Source organism: Galleria mellonella, unplaced genomic scaffold (genome assembly GCF_026898425.1).
Source record: "Galleria mellonella isolate WM207_F2 unplaced genomic scaffold, CSIRO_AGI_GalMel_v1 utg109, whole genome shotgun sequence".
NCBI classification, from domain to species: domain Eukaryota; kingdom Metazoa; phylum Arthropoda; class Insecta; order Lepidoptera; family Pyralidae; genus Galleria; species Galleria mellonella.
The window spans coordinates 1,804,866-1,831,166 of record NW_026441972.1 but is presented as its reverse complement, the minus strand read 5'-3'; the positions used below and the strand labels follow the sequence as shown (position 1 = coordinate 1,831,166).

The window sequence follows — 26,301 nt, the reverse complement described above, 5'->3', positions numbered from 1 at the left end:
GTAGTAAGGGGCGACAAAAAGAGGGCGAGGGATGGGCAGCAGTGTCCCTATTAAAACGTCTCTACTGCCTAACTGAGATTGTCAATCCGCCTGCCAGGTGTGGCAACTACCGGCGAAACTTCCCAAAAGAAAAGCCTACGTTCATCAGTAGACAATTAAAGGCTGATATGATGATGATAGTGAATGTCATGATGAATTAATTTAAAGAACTGGGTGGAGATACGATCGCGGAGTCACCGAAGCGCAATCAAGTATTTCCCTACTGAGCTGTAACTGCTTACAAAAATAAGCAAGCCAACACATTGATCCGCAAATAATTTTATGCGTTATAAACGTAACACCAATATGAACACGTTATTACTTACGTTAGTTTTCTATGCCTCGACAATGACGCATCGCTCGTTAAAATGCTATAATGCGGGCATAGGTACAGTTAACACCAGACGAAACTGGTTTCGTTTTCACTCTCATTCATCGTGTCGCTTGTTTAATAATATCGTTAATAGAAAATGTTATTAAGACATATAAATGATATTTTAATGTTCAAGTCTGTGATTGAAAAGACTTCGAAACGGTCACGCTTCGGACCGGGGCCACAGATCTACTTAACGCACCCCGCTTCTACAGCCAGGATCAGTGCTCATTCTAATTAGCCTATCTTTTTATTAAACACCTTATAGCTACTATCTTTGTAGACAACAATATAATGACAGACTTAATTAAAAATCATTATTATCATCCATAGGGCTTCGCTAATTGTCATCCTTTGTTTTATCCAAAGACCTAATATTTGGGAGAACGAGCGTTTGTTTTTATTGATTGATCCTAACCTTATGGTGCGTGGAGGAAATAGGATTGTTTATAATGGCGATTAGCAATGCTAACAATGGTACCCTATCAGGTCGACCTCCAATTTCCCCGGAAAACCATCGTGATTGATCTATTATTGAATTCGTCACGTTGGGCCAATTTACCTGCTTTATCATTCATCTATCATCCCTCACTGGTGCTTCGCCAGTGTCTACCGATAGCGCAGGCGTGGTTATTGATATGCATGCCGTTATTAATAAAAAAAAATACAAAACACCTATGGTGCCCAGAATTGGTCACTGAGGTACTGACATCCAGATTAAATATATTTCAAAAAAATTAATGGAACGAACTATTCTCGCCATCAAAAAGACTGATTAAATATCCAGCAACTCACTTTGCATATCCCATTGTCCCTATTGGCATAATAGAAGCTGATCAGTAGTTGGCGGATCACACAAGTTGCATGATTGAGAGGAAAGCACTGATATCCAACCATTGGGTACCTACAGATGTACATTATCATCGAGAATTACCTAGGAAACTTTGGCATGAAGACTTGGATACATTTAAAAAGGGTTCATGCGTTGTATCGCACTATTAAGAGAACTGGAAGAAAATAGGAGACACTGCTCGCATCGGCAATAAGAAAAAATAGATTAGTAATAGAGAGACAGAGAAAATAGTATACCAAATAATATTCAAAATCTATCCAGCCTTTCCAGAATGATTTAGTAACAAGCATTCATTCATTTATTTGAAAATCTTTACATTGCATGATGGTAGAAAGAATAGGACAGCTCGATGCGACTTGATAACTTACTCTATTGCACTAACTCATTTCTTTAATAAAGAGGGAGACTGTACAAAAGTCGATTGCTTGGGTACCTCTGTCCCATTCGTGTTTCAACCGTGAAGCAGTTGTGTTTGCATGGCTGTGTTTTAATTTGAAGGGTGGAATAGTGCGTGAATTTACTGGGTACAAAGGAATAACACCAGAGTCCTCGGGAATGGCAACGCATGGGGGGTATCATGGGCGAAACAGTATGTGTGTCTACTATTATGTCCATGGTACTGCTCATGTCTATAGGCGACGGTTACCACTTTCCATCAGGTGGGCCATCAGCTTGTATGCCATTCTAAGTTGTATAAAAAAAAAAACTTGCTTAATTTATCATTTCTGTAGTGGCTCTTTCTCGGTCGTGAATATTCTAGGGTTCCGTATGAATTTAACACCTCGTTAATAGGTGATTACATATTTCGTTAACTGTTACTCATAATGGCTTGTTGTATAACGTAATTCCATAACGCCAAGGTCCGGTCAGAGGCAGCTAGAACCGGTTTCATTTTCACTCTCATTCATGCTCTAGTGCGTCCGATAGCTTATCTGTGATCGTTTCGCTGTGCACTTGAACAGTGACTTGCTAATATTTTCACGCTTGTTTTGTCATTCGTGTTAGGTATGCGTTAATTGAAACATGAGTGATGTAATCAGAGACTGCAAAGAGGTTAGAGTTAGAAAGGCACCACAGGTCATGGTGAATGTTAGTTTTTGGTGAATTTTCCATAACTAATCTGACTTCATCCTCAACTATCGTCAACATGCTGCCATTTTTATCTCGTCGATTGTATCAAGATAAAATAATTTATATCTTTAAGACAAAAATTTCTAAAACCGCATTTATTTTAATGCAGCAGTTTTTGCGTAACGACGAAAAAAATATGCGCTCAGTCAAAAGTTCTAAAATCATTGTTTTGGTTTGTCTTATTAATATATTTTTTTCTTAAATGCCTTCTATGGACGGACATCGTTTAGTAACAGTAGTTAATAACGATTTATAACAACAATTATTAGTAACAATTTCTACTAGCTGTATCCTGCAGCTTCACTTGTAGTCGTGTGTGAAGTTTTTTTGGGTCACTGCGACACACTTGGTGAAACATATCTCCAATATTCATTTTTTGTTTTATATGTTGTTTTATATTTGAAAAAATTTAATAATCAAATTGTATCATTTTATTCATTAATTTACGTGTGTCATAAATGGCTCAAATAAAGTGTTATCTATCTATCTAAGTTGAGTAGCCTGTAACCTTCTTCAAGCAATTGACTTTCAAACGTAAAAATATTTTTTCAATTTCGACCGCAATTTCCAGAGATTAGCGAATTCAAATAAACAAACGAAAGTCTTCTGTTTTATTTAGTACAGACTAGTTAGAAATAATGTCCTAAAACTCGAGCGATACTAATTCGCCAAATCCCAATTTCGTTTTGAAGGCACACACACACACAACAGGCACCCTCACATTTCGACGTAGATGTATTGATTTGTGTGTCCGCCTGTTATATGGACACAGTCGTATGTTGACGGATTTGTAAAGGGTGGTAGGTAACCACCTATACCACCCCTTGTTAATACTCGCTGTTTATACAAAAATGTAAAGTTTCGACAAACAATAACGTACATTTGTGTAAATATCAGTTTTACTCATGTTTATATTGTTATTACATTTATATTTATTGGATCGTCTACGTAATATAAAAGGTACATCATGCAGTACCCACTATAATGGGACTGGAATTGTTTTTTTTTTATTTATTTAGAATAAAATAGAAATTGTCCTTATTTAAATAGATATAGGCTATTTTTGTAGGTGTCGTAAAAGGCGACTAACAGCACTTAATGGACGAGGGATGGGCAGCAGCATTTCTCTTTAAGTATTACCAAAGCGTAATTTTGGTTGCCGACCCGCTTGTCAAACATGGTAACTACTGGCAAATCCCCTAATAGAGGGAGACTAATATGATCAGCAGTCTTTTCTTTTTGATGGGTGAAAATGGAATGGTAACCCCGCCTGTGCTAACGGGATACGTTGGCGGAGCACCAGTGAAGGGTGATAGATGAGAATGAAAACAGGCCAGTTAGCCCATCATGATGAATTCATCAGGAATTAACCATGACAGTTTCCAGGGGGAACCGCGAGGGGGTCGACCTGGTTGGGTATATTGCTAGCAATGGGATTCTCAGTCGCCATTACTAACAATCCCTTTCCCCCCTATGTTCAGCAGTCAGTTAACAGCTGATATCATGGTAATGATAACCACATAACATTTTGCTCCGCAAAAATATTACCCTGATCAGAGCAAAATGTTTTCAAGAAAAAAATTAAAAAAAAGTGTATTAATCAGTTTCACTTGGGATGATATTAAGTAAGATGATGACCTCATACATTCAGTTCAGGCGTTTAGAAGTTGTGGTGCAACAAATAAACAAACAAACATTCACCCCGAATATATTACACACCTATTTTTGGACACTCGTGTAAAATACAAACGAATTGTGAACCTTCTCTTTTGAGTCTTCTTAAAAATAAACGGTTATTTATTATCCATCGAATTGGCGAAAATGTACATTTAGCGAATATCAAAGGGAATCGGTTTTTTTTTATTATAGGCTCGTCTACCCACGTAGCACACCTTTCATAGAATCCAACCGAAATTAACATTAAAATAGTTGTTATTTTCGAATTCCGGGAACAGTTCTATGTTTGTTTATAGTATTCTGAGAGTAAATATTATTGCCCACTTGTATCGTGAGGAACTGAGTGCAATGTGACGGTTACGATGATTAACGCTGGACTTTTTGAGGTGCTAACTGATTATTTATATTGATTTTAGATCATGATAATCTTGTGGTGTGGGGAGAAAGGGATTGTTAGTAATGGAGACTGAGAATCTTATTGCTGGCAATATACCCAATCAGGTCGCCCTCCTCGCGGGTCTCCCTGGAAACTATCATGGTTAATTCCTGATGAATTCATCGTGATGGGCTAACTGGCCTGTTTTTATTCTCATCTATCACCCTTCACTGGTGCTTCGCCAGCGTATCCCGTTAGCGCAGGTGGGGTTACCATACCATTTTCACCTATCAAAAAAATCTTTTGGTGTAGTGGTGTGCTTATGTGACTTATAAACCCCAATGTTCCCGAGTTCGATTCTGGCAGACGCTAAAAATTTTATTTGAAATGAAAATTTTTATTTGATTCGGATAATCGATATTCTACTTTTTTTTTTATACAGCTTAGAATGGCATACAAGCTGACGGCCCACCTGATGGAAAGTGGTAACCGTCGCTTATAGACATGAGCAGTGCCATGGACATAACAGAGTATACTGTTTCGCCCATGATATCCCCCATGCGTTGTTATTCCTGAGGACTCGGGTGTTATTTCTCTGTACTCTGTAAATTCACGCCATATCACACCCTTCAAACCGAAACATAGCCATGCAAACACAACTGCTTTACGGTTGAAACACGACTTTGGTACAAAGTTTCCCTCTGGTAAAAACGCTTCTGCATTGTTTGTCATCAAATTGCATAAAAAATAATATAATAAAACTGTGATAGTATTGAATTTTTATTCAATTAGTTTGAACCAGTGAATTAGTTGATTGTCAATTTATCGGAGACAGAGATAGCCGGTGTTTACCGATTGCACCGCCAGAAGAGGCGGGGTCCTTCCGCGATAGCGTGACGATACCGTTATCTATACTTGGTGATTAAAGTGATACCGTCGAATGAGATGGGGCGCGGTCAACTTGGATTACTTCGGTCCCATATTAATTTTTAACCGATTTAAAAAAAAAAGGTTTTCAGTTTGTATTTTTTTTTCTTAAATTTGTTAACCTTTTTCTTATCTGAAAGGATATATTTTCAGTTTGGTCTCAGAGAAATTTTATCAAAATTGGTTCAATAATTTAGTTTTGTTAATCGAAATAACTGGTTTTGTCACAATTAAATTTGGTTTTTGTATGTGTAATACAATCTTAAATTATTTGAGACAATTAAAACAGTAAGTTTACCAAAGTTTATTAAATTTACCAAGTTTTCATGATAGAGATATTTTTAAGCAATTTCCAAAATGTGAAGACCAAAACTATAGTTTAATATTAACAATCGTCGTCGTAATAAGCCAAATTTTTTTGTAATATGTTAAAAATAATTACGCCGACCCCGTATAATATTGAGATAAGGGTAGGAAGAAGAAGAAGAATCGTCTTCGTATCAATAGTTATCCATCCACTGCTGAACATAGGTCCTCCCCATACATATTACCCGTTTCACTGTGCACAGCAAAATCCTACAAGCAAAGCAAAATTTACTGGCATTGCAATGCATTTTAAATTCAAATATTTTCAATGTACAGTATTTGTGTAATGTTTCTCTCTCATTTATCGGTTCATTTATCGGTGTGTTATACCACGGTTTAACTCGATTTTTTCTTAAGAACAAAGCGTGTTTTTTTTTTCTTTAAATAATAATTTAGTATGTGTAGTCCTTTGGAAGCCATCGTGATAAACTATTAGTGAAATCGACACGATAGGGCAACGGACTTGTCTCATCCTGGTCTCTCATCTTACACTGATAATGCAGGCTTTTTTAATGGTTGATAATGATCAGGTAACCTCGCCTGCGCGATCGATATATACTGGCGGAGCACCAGTGAAGGATGACAGGTGAAAATGAAGCAGGTCAGCTAGTCCATCGTGACGAATTCCACTAGAATTAACTACGATAGTTTCCTGAGGAAATCTAATGGAGGTCGACCTGATAGGTTGTATTGCTAGCAATGAGTCAGACCCCATTACTAACAATCCCTTTTCCCCCGATTAATGTAGACTGGGTTACTATTTCAGTTTCACACATAAAAAAATAGTATTTTAATTCAGTTAAATTGGGTTTTAAAATAAATCTTTGTTAATGTATTAACGATAATACCAGTATGGTTAATGCAATTGAAATAATACGATTTGTGGGCTTCCGTTTAAGCGGGTTTTTAATGGTTATTATTTATTGAAATTTCCTGTTAATTATAACTTTTACAAGCTTTATAAACTCGCTTCGTTTTTTTTTATGCAATTTTCGTGTGTTTCCTATAATGTTTGTAATTCTTAATAAGTCAGTAGTTTTAAAAAATATATTTTTATTGTTATCTCTCACCTAAGAATGTCTTTGTTTGATACACTTGGTTGACCACGATCTTATCTGATGGGAAGTGATGACGAGAATGAATATAGATCACGCGGGTTCACGCTATAGCCTAAAAAAAATTCTTTTCTATAAAATTTGTAAGCTAACATATCTGTAACTCGAAAACGTCTGCTTCCTTTAATTTTTGCAATTTTATAGTACCTGCAATCATAAATAAAGTTTTGCTTAGTTTTTAAACTGTTTTTCTATCTAGCAGATTTTCGTTATATAGGATGTATGTAAGAGGATGAAGTTGTATGGTCCCAGTATAGAAAGGGTCAACCCTCCCTTTCCCGTGAGTGTTGTAAGAGGCACTAAGAGAACGAAATGATCGAGAGATGTGCAGTAGCGCGCCTCTTAAAACATCACTACCTAACTGCGGTTGCAGGGGGGAAAGACCTGTTAGTAATGGGGTCTAACTGACCCATTGCCACTATCAAGTCGAAAGGTCCCCCTTGAAACCATCGTGGTTTATTCTAGTGGAATTCGACACAAGCTAACTGACCTGCTTTCATCGTCACCTATCATCACTCAATGGTGCTCCGCCAGTGTATACCAGGTGGGGTTACCATTCCAATATCATCCGTTAAAAAAATTGTGTTCTAGATATATTAGATTGTAGTCGCTGATTTCTTCAGTAGATTTGTTACTCGTTTCAGATGTAATTTACAGAACGTGTTCATTAGATCACATAATAGCCATCTACGAGGTTTGTCCGGAAAGTACGTATAAAAGTTTTTTAAAAATTTTATTTTACAATTATTCAGGTAAATCAATTTTATCCCCTTCAAAGTACTCCCCCTGTGACATAATGCACTTGTGCCAACGCCGTTTCCACTGTGAGAAGGCTCCTTGAAAGTCCTCTGGTTGTAGGTTTCTCAGCTGCCCCGTCGTAGCTTTTTTTATCTCATTTATGTCCCCCAAATGCCGCCCCCGAAGTACCAATTTGGTTTTTGGGAACAAGAAGAAGTCACACGGGGCCAAATCCGGCGAATAGGGGGGGTGTTCGGTCACCGTAATGGAATTTTTACTCAAAAACTCACGGAACGATCTTGGCGCAAATTTTTTTCATTTGAAGTTCGTTTCTTAGAATTTCGTGGACCACGGTTTTGCCCAAATTAAGCTCTTCAGCCACCTGTCTGACCATTAAACGACGGTCCCCATTAACACAAGTTCGAATTCTTTCCACGTCGTCTTTTCACGTCGTCGGAATGTGAAGTGGAAGGACGTCCTGAACGTGGGTCATCTTGAACGCTTTCTCGGCCCTCTCTGAATCTTTTTAGCCACTTGTGGACGGTTGGTTCCTTCACAGCATCATCCCCATAAACTGTTCTGAGATCGGCAAAAATTTCACGGCCATTCTTGCCGAGTTTCGAGAGAAACTTGATTACGACGCGCTGCTCTTCAACGGAAGCGGGCTTGCCGACGGGGTTTCGTTAAGAGGTAACTTCACAGATGGCGTGACAAGCCAGTTCGCACCGCACGGCGGTCAGACCAGAACTGAAGCATTGTTAGGGACATAAGGAAGGGGTCCTGCGCTTACCTGGCCTCCCCACTCCTCTTTCTCGCATTCCAGAACACTTTTATACGAACTTTCCGGACAGACCTCGTACTATATCTGCCCACTCGACAAAGCTAGGCGCTAATTTTTTTATTGATTAACGATTCCGTGATTGACGCACACGCGCCTGGGTTTTACGCATATGCAAATTGATCCCTCTGATGCTCGCCTAAAGATTGACACGCGATGACCAAGTGCTCAGATTATGTTTATACTGCTCTAACGCGCTTGACACACGCGTCGTGCCGTTGTTTTCAAAGACTCTTCGACTGGTTTCTTCGAAAGGCATCTCGCGGATTAACCAACCTGATCGCAGCAGCCGAAATATTGAGCAATCGGCCGAATCGAAACTAATTTAGTGAAAACATTCCGAAAAAAATTTTTTTTTATACAACTTAGAATGGCAAACAAGCTGACGGCCCACCTGATGGAAAGTGGTAACCGTCGCCTATAGACATGAGCAGTACCATGGACATAACAGAGTATTCTGTTTCGCCCATGATACTACCCATGCGTTGCCATTCCTGAGGACTCAGGTGTTATTCCTCTGTACCCTGTAAATTCACGCCATATTCCACCCTTCAAACCGAAACACAGCCATGCAAACATAACTGCTTCACGGTAGAAACACAAATGGGACAGAGGTACCCAAGCAATCGACTTTGTACAAAGTCTCCCTCTGGTAAATATGTTTGGTTGCTACGACAATTGTGCGGCGACTTAATGCAGACACAATATACATAGTGCACTTAGCCTTGTCTCGCCCTAGCTGCACGCAGCCGAGATATATTATTTAATTACGTAGTTTATTTTGACCGTATTTGAGTTCTTTTTGCAATAGATAGGGTTCACTCGCGTATACAAACACAGACCTGCAGAATTCACTTCTAGTCATATATTCCGCTTTCGAAATTCAGATATTTTTTTTGTTATGTGTCTACGAAACATCTCGTCGTTCATCAGTACGTGGGTGGTCACGATTGAACTTGTCTTATCTGAAATATGAAGGCAGTAATGTTTTTCAAAATATATGTGTATGTTTGGTTCTGCCTTCCTGCTTCCTGCTTCCTGCCGAAGATTTCCCAAAAGACTACAGCATGGGGTTCTTCAAAAGGGGGGTAAAGAGGTTTCTTCAGGGTCGGCTACGCGCGCGTAATACCTCTGGTATTACAGGTGTTCATAGGCTACGGTAACCACCTCCCATCAAGTGGGCGGTATGCTTGTTTTCCACCTCAGTGGCATAAAAAAAAATACGCTTTACGTAACGCAATCAGCTTGATAGATTAGATCCAGATAATCTTGAGATTTAGAAATAGATTAATCATTTTGGAAGCGCTATCTGGCTATATGAAAATAGCATAAAATAATGATGTTAAATTGTAAACATTTGTCAAAATTAATAAACATTAAAAATCGAATACCAACTTTTTTTTTTGAGATTTTGTTACATCCTCTCGTTTCGTACCACTTCCAATGAGCCACCAACGTAATTGGCATTGTATACCTGGCAGCTATTCATCAAAATGTCCTTAAAAATAAACCAGTTATGGCCATATCTCGTGAGTTGAACAATTACGGATTCGAGCGCACGATAAGGCCCACTCCGATAGCGTGACCGGCTTGTACATTAGCCTAATCTGACACTATCGTATCGCATCTGAATAATATACTGATAGTTATGGTCCCTCCCAGTCTGCTTAAAGCTCTTGTTACTATGTGCAGGGTAAAATCGAAATCCCTATCTTCGTTAAAGTGCTGTTATATGTTAATAATGGGGACTAGCAGTTCCATCATTGCCAGTAATATACTATGCCAGATAAACCTCCATGAGGTGATTGTTAGTAAAGCGGACTATCAATCCCATTGTACCAATATACCCTTTCGGGTCCGTATACCCCGTGGTCCCTCTGGGAACCATCGTGTTGAATTCCAGGTGTATTTATTACGATGGGCTAACTGATCTGCCTTTTTCATTCTCATCTATTATCCCTTACTGGTGCCTCACCAGCGTACACCGTTAGCGCAGACGGGGTTACTATTCCATTATCATTCATTAAAATAAACCTTCATGCGTTCCCCCTTGGAAACAATCGTGGGTTACATTTGAACGGATCAGTCATGATAGGCAATCTGCCCCGCTTTTATTCTCATTTATCTTACGTCACGGGTCACCAATGAGGGATGATAGCTGAGGATCAAATTATGGCAGCGTATATCGTTAGCACATAAAAAATGAAAATTTTTTCGATGGAAAGGGTCGAAAAGTGGCAAAAAATTTTGAGTCTCTCATACTAATCATACACACGTCCAGCTCTCTAGTTAGGGGAAGCGTTAGTTTTTTAGTTTTTTTAGGGCCTGATTAACTTATCTCGGAGGTACAGTACTTTTACTGCGATATCCCACCCATCCAATTAAAACAGCACGTAATGGAACACGCCATGTTTTAGAGCTATTTCTCAATCAATTATCTAATCTACTAATTCTATTTTATGTCATCGAAGATATTATATGTAATTTATGAAGTAATCTCGGGTGATATCGGAAATATTTACAAATTAAGTTGCACGATTTATAGATTATGAGATATATAATGCGACCATTTATATGAAATATCATTTATCTAAGGTTATACTGACGTCATGAGATGTAGAATGCTTATATACCAGGGCTTTGGTTAATAACCTAGTAGGTAATGTAATTCCAGCAAACACAGATAAAGTTAATAACGGAGCTAACGCGATTGAGGAAAACCCCAATTGTATACCCTAATAATGATATCATACATCATATAATCTCTTTCATGAAACAAACTCTTAAAACGTGATAGGAAAACCTTGGCTTACGCTTTTACAAGGATCGTAAACTATCCGAAAAGATAACTGTATTGTTTATTTGCTATTTATCGCGGCAAATAAATATTATTATAATATGTAATTCTAATGTATTTGCCAACGATAGCCGAAGACAACATTGATAAGACTTCAAACGATATTATGAGAAAATATTCAAGTGGTGACGGAGTTATTAAATGGATGATAATAGGAATGCCACGTGTTACGACTCTTTTTCGTCCTAAGCATGTCATAAGACGTGGCTAAGGGAATAAAACTGGTGTATGGTACACCGGTGCAAGACAAGGAAAACTGTGTTATAAACCCTGTTACCTGGCTAGTTTGTTTTTTATTGAAATGAAAATGGCATGGTAACTCCACGTGCACTATCGGAATACACTGGCGGAGCACCAGTGACACATGATAGGTGTGAATGAAATAAATAAGTTGGTCCATAGTAACGAATTTATGAAATATTAAAATAGTTTCCAGGGGGAAGCGTGGAGATTAGACTGTTAGACCTCATTATTAGGAATCTCATTTCCCCTACTAGTGCAGTATTAGTAGGCTATCCTATTATGGAAAGAGACTTGGTACCCAATACCCCCTACTGTTGGGGGGAATGGTTTTGTTAGTAATGGAGACTAAGAATCCCATTGCTAGCAATATACCCAACCAGGTCGACCTCCACGCGGTTCCCCCTGGAAACTCATGGTTAATTCCTAATGAATTCATCATTATGGACTACTATTGGCCTATTTTCATTCTCATTTATCACCCTTCACTGGTGCTCTGCCAGCGTATTCAGTTAGCGCAGGCGGGGTTACCATTCCATTTTCACCCATCAAAAAAAGAAACCCTACTATTAAATATAAAAATATTGTATATTAAATATAGTATTGTACGCTTGCCCAACAGTGTAGCGGCCATGGAGAAGGCGAAGGCTTACATAAAGAGCTCGCTGGGCGCGTCCAAGCCGGCGTCCCCGTCGCTAGAGAAGCCGCCCGCCGCCGCCCCGCCGGCGGACGACGCGCGCGTCTGCTTTGTGTGCGGCGGCGCCGGCTTCCCAGACCACTATACCGTACGAGTCAAGCCAGACGCCCAGGTACCGCGCTCATCTTTTGTATATTCATAACGTCCTAGTCTTCAAGAGTGGTAACATACGAAACCTCTATACTGTATAAAGCAAGACGCCCAGGTATGGTGTTCGTCTCTTGTATTATCATGACATCCTAGTACTCAGGAATAGCAGTGAATAAGACCACTATACTGTTCGAAATAGGTCGGATGTCCAACTACGGCGCTCATCTCTTGTATGATCATGACAACCTAGTCCGGGGACTAGGGGATCTTCATTATATCATCATATCAACCGTTAATTGTCCACTGCTGAGTCTTTCTAAAAAGGGAAGTTATGCCAGTAGTTGCCACCCTTGGCAGGCAGTTTGGCAACCGTAGTTAGGTGTTTAATGATGTTTCAATAGGGACGCTGTTGCCCATCCCTCCACAATAAGCTCCCTTAGTTGCCTCTTACGATACCCACGGCAAAAGAAGGGGTGCTCTATTTTTTTTACACGGCCATTTTATCCTTTCCTTTAAACATTTACTAGTATTTGGCCAGCTTGAACTAATAGTGCGGGCTAGTTGTCATTTCATTTTAATTGATTAAAAATCCGACTTCTCAGGAATAGTAACGTATGAAGAGACATCTGCGAGTCGCAATGTTTTCTCTAATAGCCTTGATCTGTTGTTAAATATAAAAATGTGAATGATATTCTATTAATTAGATTTTGTTCCGCATTAAGCGATTTTATTTGCGGCAACATTACTGTGTGACCAAAATATAAAAAATCTATTATTTGTAAAAAAAAAAGGAATATGAAAATCGGTTCAATGTTGGAGAAGATATCGCATAGACGTGTCGAGAGGCGAAAACAGGGAGGCCGTTTCGAAGTCATACAAAGAGGAGACATTTTGTACATGTGCAAAATAAAAATAACACAAACACGAAGCGTTCCTAATAAATCAACATAATATTTTCCGCGACTATTAAACCGAATCAATGCCTGGCCAAAACCACTGGTCGTAACCGGTTACCAATTGACGAAGTACGTAAAACGTTTGACTTGTGACACCAGACAATTTAGTCAAGTGGTCCCCTGTAATATTTAAATAGACACGTACGGTGTAGATGTATGAGCGTATTTTTTTTTATGCAATGTTTTTTTGGAATGGCAACAAAATGACAGTTTTTAATGGAATGTAAAAAGAATAAAGAAATGGTACCAGTGAGTATAAGTGGAAATGAAATTAGGTCAATTAGCCCATTATGACGAACTCTTTAGGAATTAATTACAATCCTATTTCTCCGGAATTAAGATCTCTACTCCATAATTTCATTAGTATTATGATTACCCTTTCGAAATACAGTTTCCTGGAGATAGAATCATAAAGAAATATTATATATGAAGAATATGACTAGTAAGGAAAAAAGAAGTTACTAGAATGTGTGATAAGCTGCGTAAGGTAAAGACAATAAAATATTTTACTATAATAATAAAATTAGGAAGTAAGGCTGTCTCGAAATATACACGAATAAAGATATTAATGATTGAAACTTGAACAAACGAATCAAATTTCCGAAACAGTATGTGTTTGTCTATCTATCTATCCTATTTAAGAGCTGCGCTCTTGTCGGTGGAGCTCTTGCTACTCACTACGATTTTCAGCGAGTCTCTTCACCTCTTGATACGATACGACACCAACTCCTTCCTTGATCTGCCTGATGCAACTATACCTCGGTCTCCCTTTTCCCCTCCTTCCTTCTATTATAATGTTCATAAGTTCGTCGTGTCGTATCAAGTGTCCCAACATTTTTCCTCTTTGTGTTTGTAAGAGTTCTAAATTCGTGTTATAATTTTTTGTAATTTGGAATATTTAACCTCAACCGTATTTATTATTTTATTGTTAAAATTTCGTAAATACATATAGTACTCTAATGTAATAATGTCAGGCTCGCGCTTGCCTCACATGCCGCCGCCGCTGCAGCTCATGATTAAGGTTCACGAATTGATCCCGAAACTAATCGAGCTTTCTTGATCTAATTGATTTAAGTTAAACTAGTAGCTATTACTTACTTATAATTCCTATCCCAAATCGACAATAACATGAAAATAATAAAAAAAAGAACAATATGTTATAATGAATACGAAATATGTTTGAATATTATTCAACCATTCAAATTTGAAAACCTTCCAGCGAGGGACGCGATGTCGCGGTGGCGCGCTCTCCAACAAATTTGTTTTCCTCACCAGTTGAATAATAGATGTTTGTATGGAAGTTGTCGGCCGTCACCTGAATATTTTGTCTGTATTGACGTTTCCACGTACGTAACCGTGGCGAGCGCGTGTTTGTTTGACTACAGACTGATATATTAGTATCCAGTTACCATCTGCAAAATGTATTTGTTTGTTCCGCTTTTGACGCAGTGATGCCTACATTTGTGCGGTTGACGCTTTATGATGTTTATTTGCTTTTTAATACAAAAATGTTAAATATTCATGGTTTTTTCGTGTCGTTCAAGTCACCGGCGTCTGTAGAGAGGGATTGCAAAAATTCATTTTGCAATTTTAATGGTATCCGCCTATGTTGATATGACGTATGCACATTTGTTATTCTTTGTTTCTGTGTGGTTTTTTCTTTTTAGTTTTTATTTATGTTAAGTTAATCTATATATACTATCAGCCTTTAACTGTCCATTGCTGAACATAAGCTTTCCCCTTGGGGGGTGTTGCCAGTTGTTGCCACGCTTGGCTGGCGGATTAGCTACCGCAGATAAGCTTTAGACATGTTTTAAGAGGTACGCGCGAAAGCGGCAGATGGGCAGTACCCATCTCTCGCCCTCCTTTAATCGCTTCTTACGACACCCACGGGAAAGGAAGGGTTGGCCTACTCTATGCCAGGACCACACGGCCAAAGTAATATTTTACTCGTTGATAATGTAGATTCTTATAGGTGACAGAATTGTCAAATCTATCCATTCAAACAAATAATCAACTCTATAATTTTAGTGTAGATTGAAATTGTTTTTATAAACTTGTTTTAAAAAAAAAATATGATTGAAGTTTTAAACTGTCTCTAGTATATATATTTTTTTACCTTCAAGGAACAGTAGAGTATGTGTAGCTATCTACTACAACAGAATGCCATTTGTCGTGGAAACAAAGCGTGAGAAAGATTGAATCGATTTAGCTGAATCTGCGGTAAAAAATCGATTAAGATCGATTATTATGCAAATTGTTAATGGGTTTGTGGATTCTATAATGAATGAACTGTTTAAAATAATACAAAGATATTAAACATAACAGTTCTTGTATGTGTTATGGTAGTGAATTTACAGGGTACAAAGGAATAACACCCGAGTCCTCAGGAATGGCAACGCATGGGGGGTATCATGGGCGAAACAGTATACTCTGTTATGTCCATAGTACTGCTCATGTCTATAGGCGACGGTTACCACTTTCCATCAGGTGGGCCGTCAGCTTGTTTGCCATTCTAAGTTGAAATATAATAATGTTAAAGATAAAAATAATGTTTTAGCTCTCAAACTTAATCCCTTATTCATAAAGATGTCAAACGTGTCATAAACGTATTTTAGGTATTACAGTGTTTTTCCTTTTTCTTTGTATTAATTTTCCAAAATGAAAAACTGTGAAAAACACTAATAATAAAATATATTTGGTAGGACGTTTTATTTTCTATGAATAAGGGGGTTAGTGAATAGTGAAGTTAAAGTTCTTTGTTTTTTATTGTGGAATTGTGAAAGATAAACTATTTTATTAGACACACTTTCAAAATCCCAGTATTTGGACTGTTTATCTAAATTATATAAAATTCTCGTGTCACGATGTTTGTTACCAAATTCCTCCGAAACGGCTTTACTGATTTTAATGAAATTTTGTGTGCATATTAGGTAGGTCTGCGAATCGGCCAACATCTATTTTTCATACCCCTCAATGATAGGGGTGACCCACCTCTAAACATTTTTTTTTTATTTTTTTGTCAAGTTTTTTATTTTTATTTTATTATGATTTAGCATTGAAAAATACATACAAATTCAAATTTTCACGCTTTTACGATCAACCCCTGTTATTTAATCGCAATTTTTATATGCTGCAATAGGGTTGCAAGATGACAATCGAATATATTAATTGTAGTACGATATATTTTCATGTATAGTTCTAGAAATAATGTATATGGTAAAACAACGTTTACCGAGTCAGTTAGTAATTTTATAAAAATGATGTTTATTTGGACAATAGTAATGGCCTATCGCGTTATAGACAAATAGAAACCAAACGTGTTATCTTCTACCATTTCATGTTGGTACATGTATCAAATTAGTTAATGTAATATAGGTGATTATAGAATACCACTGGGGTCATAACCCTGGAACTTTATTAGATCGGTACATAGTTGAAGTCTATCAATGTTCCATAATCCGTGGGAACCGAATTGTGACAATTCCCATAACAAGCAATAATTACTAAACGTCAAGGGACAATCCGTCGATATTTCCCATATAATTTTCTCATGGTTTGTTGTCGTACATGTTGTGAAAACTTAACGTCTCTGTGATATCTAATGGACTGAATAATTTCGTTGTTATCTATTATCATGCTGAGTTCCTTACAGGTAGGTAGGTAGAGAGTTTTATTTTTAACTTTGTAAGACTAGAAGAACCCTTGAAATTTTCACGTGTTTACAGACATAAGGGGAGTTTTTTTTTATGGATGAAAATGCAATGGTAACCACGCCTGCGCTAACAGGATACGCTGGCGGAGCACCAGTGAAGGGTGATCGATGAGAATGAAAACAGGCCAGTTAGCCCATCATGATGAACTCATCAGGAATTAACCATGATAGTTTCCAGGGGGAACTGTGAGGAGGTCGACCTGGTTGGGTATATTGCTAGCAATGGGATTCTCAGTCTCCATCCCTAACAATCCCTTTTCCCCCGACATAAGGGGAGTGGTCAATAGTTATAACGTTTAGCGGGCGGGTTGGCAATTGCACTTAGGCTTTTGGTGATGTTTTATGTGGAATGTTCCTGGCTATCCCTCGACTGTTAAATTCTCTTAGTCGCCTCTTACGACACCCACGGGAAAGGAAGAGGTGGCTCATTCTATGTCAGTATCACACTTATGGAGAAGAACATAGGCATACATTTTATTCCGATCACGCGGACTATGTCGCGGGTAAAAGCTATTAATGAAATAATAAATCTATTTAATACATACGTAATTTGAGAATCCTACTTTTGCAATTCGCTTACGGACGAATAAGTGTTTTAAAGCTTCCATTGTCCCCCAGAGCCTCGAGCCGTACTTCCCGTTCCTGGGTGCGCACGCGCCGCCAGCCGGTTACCGGCCCGAGGGCGACGAGGAGGGCACGGTGCGCTGTTGCTGCGTGTGCTACACCTTCCTGCGGCAGCAGTGGGAACAGTACGACAGGGAGAACAAGCCGCACAGCCAACGTTTCTATTGGATGAAGAGGCTCGACGGGAAACCGTTTATTGGTGAGTGGGCATGTACGATTTATATCCATTATGTGGGCAGTATGTGGTCCGAGTATTTTTAATTAATTTATTATTTTTGAGGGAAGATTACAGCTGTAATAAGTTAATAATTAAAATATATATATATATATATATATATATATATATATATATATATATATATATATATATATATATATATTAGCTTATTATAAGCTAATTAAAAGCTACCACATATAGTTAACGAAAATTGAATTGGTTACAGTCTAGATAATTAATAAGTGTGCAAACGTAAGCTAAACGTCGTTAAAATCACTGAATGAATAATTTGCCATGTTTTTTTTTCTTATAAAGCTGTTGTTACTATTAAATATACCTATTCCATTATGCCTACTACATACATAATTAAAAATAGAGGAAATTCGTGTTTTCTATTAATAATATAAATGTATTTGCAAAAAAAACGAAGTATTTTGAATATTTATCGGATGTCTAGTGGCTATAGTACATGCTTTGCTTAGTTTGAGACCAGAGCGCCTACTATGAAATGTTTTCCGAAATTTCGGAGTCGAACGAAACACAAATTTAATGTTAAAATTACATAATACGAGGTCTGTCCGGAAAGTTCGTATAAAAGTGTTCTGGAATGCGAGAAAGAGGAGTGGGGAGGCCAGGTAAGCGCAGGACCCCTTCCTTATGTCCCTAACAATGCTTCAGTTCTGGTCTGACCGCCGTGCGGTGCGAACTGGCTTGTCACGCCATCTGTGAAGTTACCTCTTAACGAAACCCCGTCGGCATGGAGCCCGCTTCCGTTGAAGAGCAGCGCGTCGTAATCAAGTTTCTCTCGAAACTCGGCAAGAATGGCCGTGAAATTTTTGCCGATCTCAGAACAGTTTATGGGGATGATGCTGTGAAGGAACCAACCGTCCACAAGTGGCTAAAAAGATTCAGAGAGGGCCGAGAAAGCGTTCAAGATGACCCACGTTCAGGACGTCCTTCCACTTCACATTCCGACGACGTGAAAAGACGACGTGGAAAGAATTCGAACTTGTGTTAATGGGGACCGTCGTTTAACGGTCAGACAGGTGGCTGAAGAGCTTAATTTGGGCAAAACCGTGGTCCACGAAATTCTAAGAAACGAACTTCAAATGAAAAAAAATTGCGCCAAGATCGTTCCGTGAGTTTTTGAGTAAAAATTCCATTACGGTGACCGAACACCCCCCTATTCGCCGGATTTGGCCCCGTGTGACTTCTTCTTGTTCCCAAAAACCAAATTGGTACTTCGGGGGCGGCATTTGGGGGACATAAATGAGATAAAAAAAGCTACGACGGGGCAGCTGAGAAACCTACAACCAGAGGACTTTCAAGGAGCCTTCTCACAGTGGAAACGGCGTTGGCACAAGTGCATTATGTCACAGGGGGAGTACTTTGAAGGGGATAAAATTGATTTACCTGAATAATTGTAAAATAAAATTTTTAAAAAACTTTTATACGTACTTTCCGGACAAACCTCGTACTTACCGTTTAAAAACATAAAAATATATGAAAGTATTATTCCTTGGGACTTTTATGGTAGGATTTATGACGAACGAAATATTAAGCTCCATTTACTGGCCCGATTTAGGTGTGAACAAAAACACGAAATTGAGTCCGAAATTTCGGAATTTCATTTCATGGTAGGCCCCCTGATGACGCTCTGTAATATGGCCGGTGGTATTTATTTATGTCATAGATTGTGTACAGGCTATTTTTATACATACATACATATCTGTCACGCCTGTCTCCCATTAGGGTAGGCAGAAACTTTATAGAATTTTTATATCAATGAAATATTCGAACATACAGTCTAACACACTTAGACAGAGGGTGCGCGATTTTTTTTAATGGATGGTAATGAAATGGTAACCCCGCCTGCGTTAACGGTATACGCTGGCGGGGCACTAGTGAACGATGATAGGTGACTATGAAAAGGCAGGTCAGTTAGCCTATCGTAATGAATTCACTTGGAACAGAACACGATAGCCTCCAGCAGGAACTGCGAGGAGGTCGACCTGACAGGGTGTAACAACAATGGGGCTACTAATACCCATTTTTAACAATCCATTATTCCTCCGAGAGTGCGTAGTCGACAAATCGACACAGCGCCCTCATAACCGCACGCTCCACTAGTCTGTAGTTCTATATTACATATCTGTTATACACTATATGTTTATATCTACAGTAGAATCTCCATTATCCGAATCGAATAAAACCAGGACTATTTCGTATAATCGAATATCTGTATAATCGATTCCAAGTCAAATGAAACAATACATAATTACATTTTTATATTTTTTACTAGCGGCCCGTCTCGGCTTCGCACGGGTGGACATTTTAAAATTTTAAAAAGTGGCCAATCAGGCTGCGCACGCAACGGAATTTTAAAAATGGAATAATTTCTCCCGTTTTCCCAACATTACCCTTCACTGCTCTGCTCCTATTGATCGTAGCGTGATAAAAACCTGCCCAGGAGTATGAAGAATAATTGTATTAAGTTTCGTTAAAATCCGTCGAGTAGTTTTTGTTTCTATAACGAACATATAGACAGACAGACAAAAATTTTACTGATTGCATTTTTGGCATCAGTGTCGATCACTAATCACCCCCTGATAGTTATTTTGGAAATATATTTTATGTACAGAGTTGACCTCTCTACAGATTTATTATAAGTATAGATAATGTAATAGGTTTTACATACGTTATTTAGACAATGTGATATAAAAAATTACGAGCTATAAAGATAATGGATTACATAATACCTATTTACGCATACATAATACCATTTCTAAATCATTAATTGGAGCCGCGCATAATCAGTCCGGATAATCAATGGGGGGTATCATGGGCGAAACAGTATACTCTGTTATGTCCATGGTACTGCTCATGTGTATAGGCGACGGTTACCACTTTCCATCAGCTGGGCCGTCAGCTTGTTTGCCATTCTAAGTTGTATAAAAAAAAAAAAACAAATATTGGAATAATAGATATTCTACTGTACTTTAAAAATCTACATATTGTGACAATATCGGATAACAAATGGACGTTGTCCAATATTTGACGTTTGTTCGCTGTGATTTATATTCACTCCCAATTCAGTTGCGTCAAAAATCAGCCTGCAGATCTTATATACTGCATTTGAAGTGCAGTCCGCATTGCGGCCAGTTTTATTCGTTATAACATCTTGCAAATATCGTCTAGACGTGGATTTGTCACGCGATAACGTACTCATGGTTGTATTTTTTACCACGCCCCGGACTTTTCACATGGTCAGACTGTAAGAACTATTTTTTTTATTGGTGATACATACATACATATCTGTCACGCCTGTCTCCCATTAGGGTAGGCAGAAACAATGTAACGCCAATTGCTTCGATTCAAACAAACCTCTTTCGCTTCTTCCACACTCCTCAATGTTTTCATACACGCTCGCCGGTTACGGGTTCTTTTAATTTGGCCCTTCTTCAGCACGTCGCCTATTTGGTCAACATACGTCCGTCTAGGGCGGTCCCTACCGACATCTCCATTCATTCTTGCTCGATAAATCTCTTTCGTAATTCTTCTTTCATCCATCCTCTCCAAATGACCAAACCAACGTATCATTCCTTTTTCGATTTTTGTCACTACATCGTCTTTCAGTCCACACTTCTCACTTTTATGGGTGATAATGAAATAGTAACCCCACCCGTGCTATCGGTATACACCGGCGAGACATCAGTAAAGGATGATAGATGAGGATGAAGCGGGTCAGTTAGCCCATTGTGATGAATTCAACAAGAATTTGTAAGAACTATGTTTTTATTTTAATGGCTGATAATGGAATGGTAACCCCGCCTGCGCTATCGGTATACACTGGCGGAGCACCAGTGAGAGATGAAACGTAAGGATGTAGTAGGCCAGTTAGCCCACCGTGATGAATACGTCTGGATTTCAGCACGATGTTTTCCAGGGGTAACCACGAGGAGGTCGACCTGACAGGGTATATTTACTAGCGATGGGGCTACTAATCCCCATTACTAACAATCCCTTCTCCCCCCCGTAAGAACTATGTTTCTCATTACTACATAAAGTTACATAAAGTGATGATTTCTGATCACTCTCAAATATGTATTAAGTACGATGCAAATTAGAGGAAAGGCTGTTGTTTGAAGAATAAGTATTTTTCACATCTATCGCTGTTGCGCTGTCCGGGTCTGGATGAAAGGGACAACTGCGGCTCACGTTGATAAAATACGTATGAAATTAGTAGAAATCGTCATTTCGTATTCTGCTGTTTTCTCTTCCAAAACTTGTCCAATTTTGATAATGTTTTTAACAATGATACAAGAAGGCCTTGCCTTGCCATACCATAGGGCATACCTATGTCTATAATTTCTTGTTTTAACCAACTGCAAAGAGAAGTTGCATCTCAATTCGGGTATATTTTTTTTTGTTAGTTGCCTCATAACTCCGTCAGTTGTAAACCAATTTGGAAAATTCGTTTTTATCTGAAGGGATATACTTATAGATTGGTCCTGTAATTAAAAATGGTACAGTAATTTAGTTTTTAAATCAAAATAACTGTTTTTGCTACAATTGAAGTCTCTTTTTTGTGGAACACAACTATAATTATATATTCATCGGCTTGTTCGATATATGTTTCATTCAGCCATAAAAGTGACCAATTTTATTATATTTGAATATTTATACCAGAGGGAGACTTTGTACAAAAGTCAAATGTTTGGGTACCTCTGTCCCATTCGTGTTTCAACCGTGAAGCAGTTGTGTTTGCATGGCTGTGTTTGGGTTTGAAGGGTGGGATATGGCAGTGAATTTACTGGGTACAGGGGAATAACATCTGAGTCCTCAGGAATGGCAACGCTTGGGAGGTATCATGGGCAAAACAATATACTCTGTTATGTTTATGGTACTGCTCATATGTCTATAGGCGACGGTTACCACTTTCCATCAGGTGGGCCGTCAGCTTGTTTGCCATTCTAAGTTGTATAAAAAAACGTACACGTGCTAGCCAATAAATTAGCCCATCGTAATCACCTGTAGATGTTGATATCTCTCGTGTCTAAGCACGTGGCTAAGTTTCTAAGTTTTCCGCCTTTTTATGATGGACCATAATTTATGTTATCGTTTAATCTTTCGCAGAACGTTTGTGACTTTTAATATGGACAGATATTTATTACTTTATTAGCTTTTACCCGCGGCTTCGTCCGCGTTACTGGTGGAAGAAATGTAGTACACAAAAATGACATTGTTTCAGCCGTTAACTGCCCACTGCGGAACATAGGCAATGCTTATAAGAGGGGGTTTTCTAGTAGTCGCCACGCTTGGCAAGCGGCTTGGCTTGTACTGTGTATGTCTTATTTATATTGGTGTATCAATACTTACTAATATTATAAATGTGAGAGTGAGCATGTTTGTTAACTTATAACGCGTTAATTAATCTATCCCATACAGCTATGGCATTAAGCTCACCACTTGTACAGTTTTATTGTGCAGTTAAGAATAAATAAATAGATAAGTATATAAGCTATTTCTTATCTAAGTCAGTAAACATATCCCGGGGGGGGGGGATTGTTAGTAATGGAGACTGTGAATCCCATTGCTAGCAGTATACCCAACCAGGTCGACCTCCTCGCGGTTCTCCCTGGAAACTATCATGGTTAATTCCTGATGAATTCATCATGATGGGCTAACTGGCCTGTTTTCATTCTCATCTATCACCCTTCACTGGTGCTCCGCCAGCGTATCCCGTTAGCGCAAGCGGGGCTACCATACCAATTTCACCCATCAAAAAAAACATGTCCCGGTCACACGGACAACGTGGCGGGTAAATGCTAAGAAGATGTGATATGTCTACGATGCCATAGTTTATCTGTGTGTTATCTCACGATAGTAGTCATAAATGATCGTTGTTTTATGGAGCAAAATGCCTCCAGGCCCTCTAGACCGTCATCCGGCATTGCTATCTCATTCTATCTCATGGACTCGTTTGCGAATTCGTTTGCCATTTGTCTAGAGGCCTGGTTCACGCAAGTCCAACGGGCTAACTGTCGCCGTGCACTTTACACGACAAAGTGCGGTATTCACACATCAAAGTGTACGAATTAGTGCGCTTCGGATCACTGGCGCGCGTTGTGTAATGCCAAGGAGCTGAGGTGCGCGATAAATTGTAACTCCCGGGCGTAGTGATGTACTCTGTCTTTTTAAAACGATTTCAAAAAAGGGGTTTCTCGAAGAGGTTTTATTTTGTTTTCGTTTCATCATCATCATCGTCATCATATCGGCCTTTAATTGTTCACTGCTAAAGTTAAGCCTCCTCCTTGGGGGGGTTTGTCAGTAATTGCCACGCTTGGTAGGCAGGTTGACAACTGCAGTTAGGCTTTGGAGATGTTTTAAGAAGGACGCTACTGCCCATCTCTTGCCCTTCCGTAATCGCCTCTTACGACACCTACGTGAAGGGAAGGGAAACTAAAAATTAGAAACTTCAAAGAGAAGGTGTTTCTCAATTTGATTGTCGTTTTTTGTTTGTTTGTTACCTCATAACTCTGTCATTTATAAACCGAAGTAGAACATTCTTTTTTGTGTGAAAGGATATACTTTTAACTTGGTGTACCATAGAAATTTTATCAAAATCAGTTTAGTAGCTTTTAAATCAAAATAAATGGTTTTGCTACGATTGAAGTTGGTTTTTTTTTGTAATTAAGGAAAAGATAAATAAAAATGAAACAATGAAACAAAATCACGCGTCTAGAATTCCTCCTGAATTCTGTATTCGAGTATCGTGTACCCTGAATACAGAGTAATCTAGTAATTGAGTACGTATCGAGTCTATACTCGACTCAGCTTGACTCGGCACCTCACTACCCAGTCGTAGACAATTCTCAATGTGTCGGTTTTAATTAAGACAGGTGTAATTTCGCGGAAGTCCAGTCGGTACATTTGCATAAACTGGTTGTGTTTATGTTTATAAAATTTAAATTACGTCGTTGCAATGCATGCGTTTATTTGCATCCTCGTGGGTTTTCCACTACTTCGGTATTGACAAAATATGTATGTGTTATATTAGTTGTGGATGGGGGGCGGGGGGGGGGGGGAGGTTGTTGGTAATAGGTATTTAACACTTTAATTGCTCTCAGGGGAGAAGAAATAGTAATATAGGCTACCAGTCACATTGCTACCAATATACCTTGTCAGGTCGACTTCCACGTGGCTACCCCTGGAAACCATCGTGCTGAATTCCAGATGTATTCATCACGATGGGCTAACTTATCTGCTTTTTCATTTTTACCTATCATCCTTCACTGGTGTCACGCTAGTGTATACCGTTAGCGCAGGTGGGGTTACCATTCATTATTATCCAATAAAGAAAAACACTTCCATTGCTAACAATATACCCTGTCAGGTCGGCCTCCACGCGGTTTTCCCTAGAAAACATCTTTATGGATTTATATAGATTCATCACGCTGGGCTAACTGACCTGTTTTCATTCTTACATGTTTTCACCAGTGCCCCGCTAATGTATAATGTATAACGTAAGCCGGGCTACCATTTCATCTTCACCTATTAAAACAAATCATCATCGTTCATTATTGTATCAGCCATTAACTGTCCACTGCTGAACATAGCCTCCCCCATAAGGAGCGATTTACTAGTAGTTGCCACGTTTGGCAGGCGGTTTGGCAATCGCAGTTAGGTTTGGAGATGTTTTAAGAGGGACGCTTCTGTCCATCCCTCTTACATAAGCTCCCTTGGTTCTTACGATAGCCTATTTTATGCCGGGACTACAAGGCCAGCCCCGATATTGTTTTTAAAATATGTGCAAACAACGCGAAAGTTTAAAATTAACTACTTTCGTAAAGTTGGTCAAAAGTACTGAAATCGTCTGTCCTCATTTACGCACGTGGATCAAAGCTGCTCACGGACAATGCTGGGTTCACAAACAAACATGTTTACTGTCATATAATTTCCGTCAGCTCTAGCCGTAACAAGGTAGCTTTGTATTATCGATGTCTCTAAATTTTCGCCAAACGTTATCATTACAAACGACAGTGCTTCGCCGAGCGCACCCCCACAAGATTACGAGGGGGTAATCCCACGCTTTTGTCTGTGCTCACCGAATTAAACGCAGCTGGAAGTGCCCTGGAGGTGTGACGTGTGCTGGTTTGTTAGTAATGCGGACTTTAATCTCCATTGCTAGCCCTACCTAGCTTTAATTCCTAGCTAGCTATACCCTGTCAGGTCGACCTCCACGCGGTTCCCCCTGGAAACCATCGTGGTTAATTACTGTCAAATTCGTCGCGATTGGCTAGCTGGCCTGCTTTCATCCTCACCTGCCATCTCTCACTGGTGCCCTGCTATCATATACCGATAGCGTGGGTGGGGTTACCATTTCATTATAATTTTTTGATATAACTTAGAATGGCAAACAAGCTGACGGCCTACCTGATGGAAAGTGGTAAACGTCGCCTATAGACATGA

The 26,301-nt window shown here is 38.9% G+C and overlaps 1 protein-coding gene across 1 annotated transcript in view; it reads left to right on the top strand.

The window, feature by feature from the left end:
• LOC113511252 (uncharacterized) overlaps positions 1-26,301 on the top strand; it is a 202,857-nt gene that overhangs the window by 20,583 nt on the left and 155,973 nt on the right. The window contains exons 2-3 of the mRNA XM_052892420.1: positions 12,153-12,339; positions 17,607-17,811. Of these exons, the coding sequence (XP_052748380.1) occupies positions 12,163-12,339; positions 17,607-17,811 (382 nt within the window). The 5' untranslated portion in view covers positions 12,153-12,162. The remainder of the gene's footprint in view (positions 1-12,152; positions 12,340-17,606; positions 17,812-26,301) is intronic.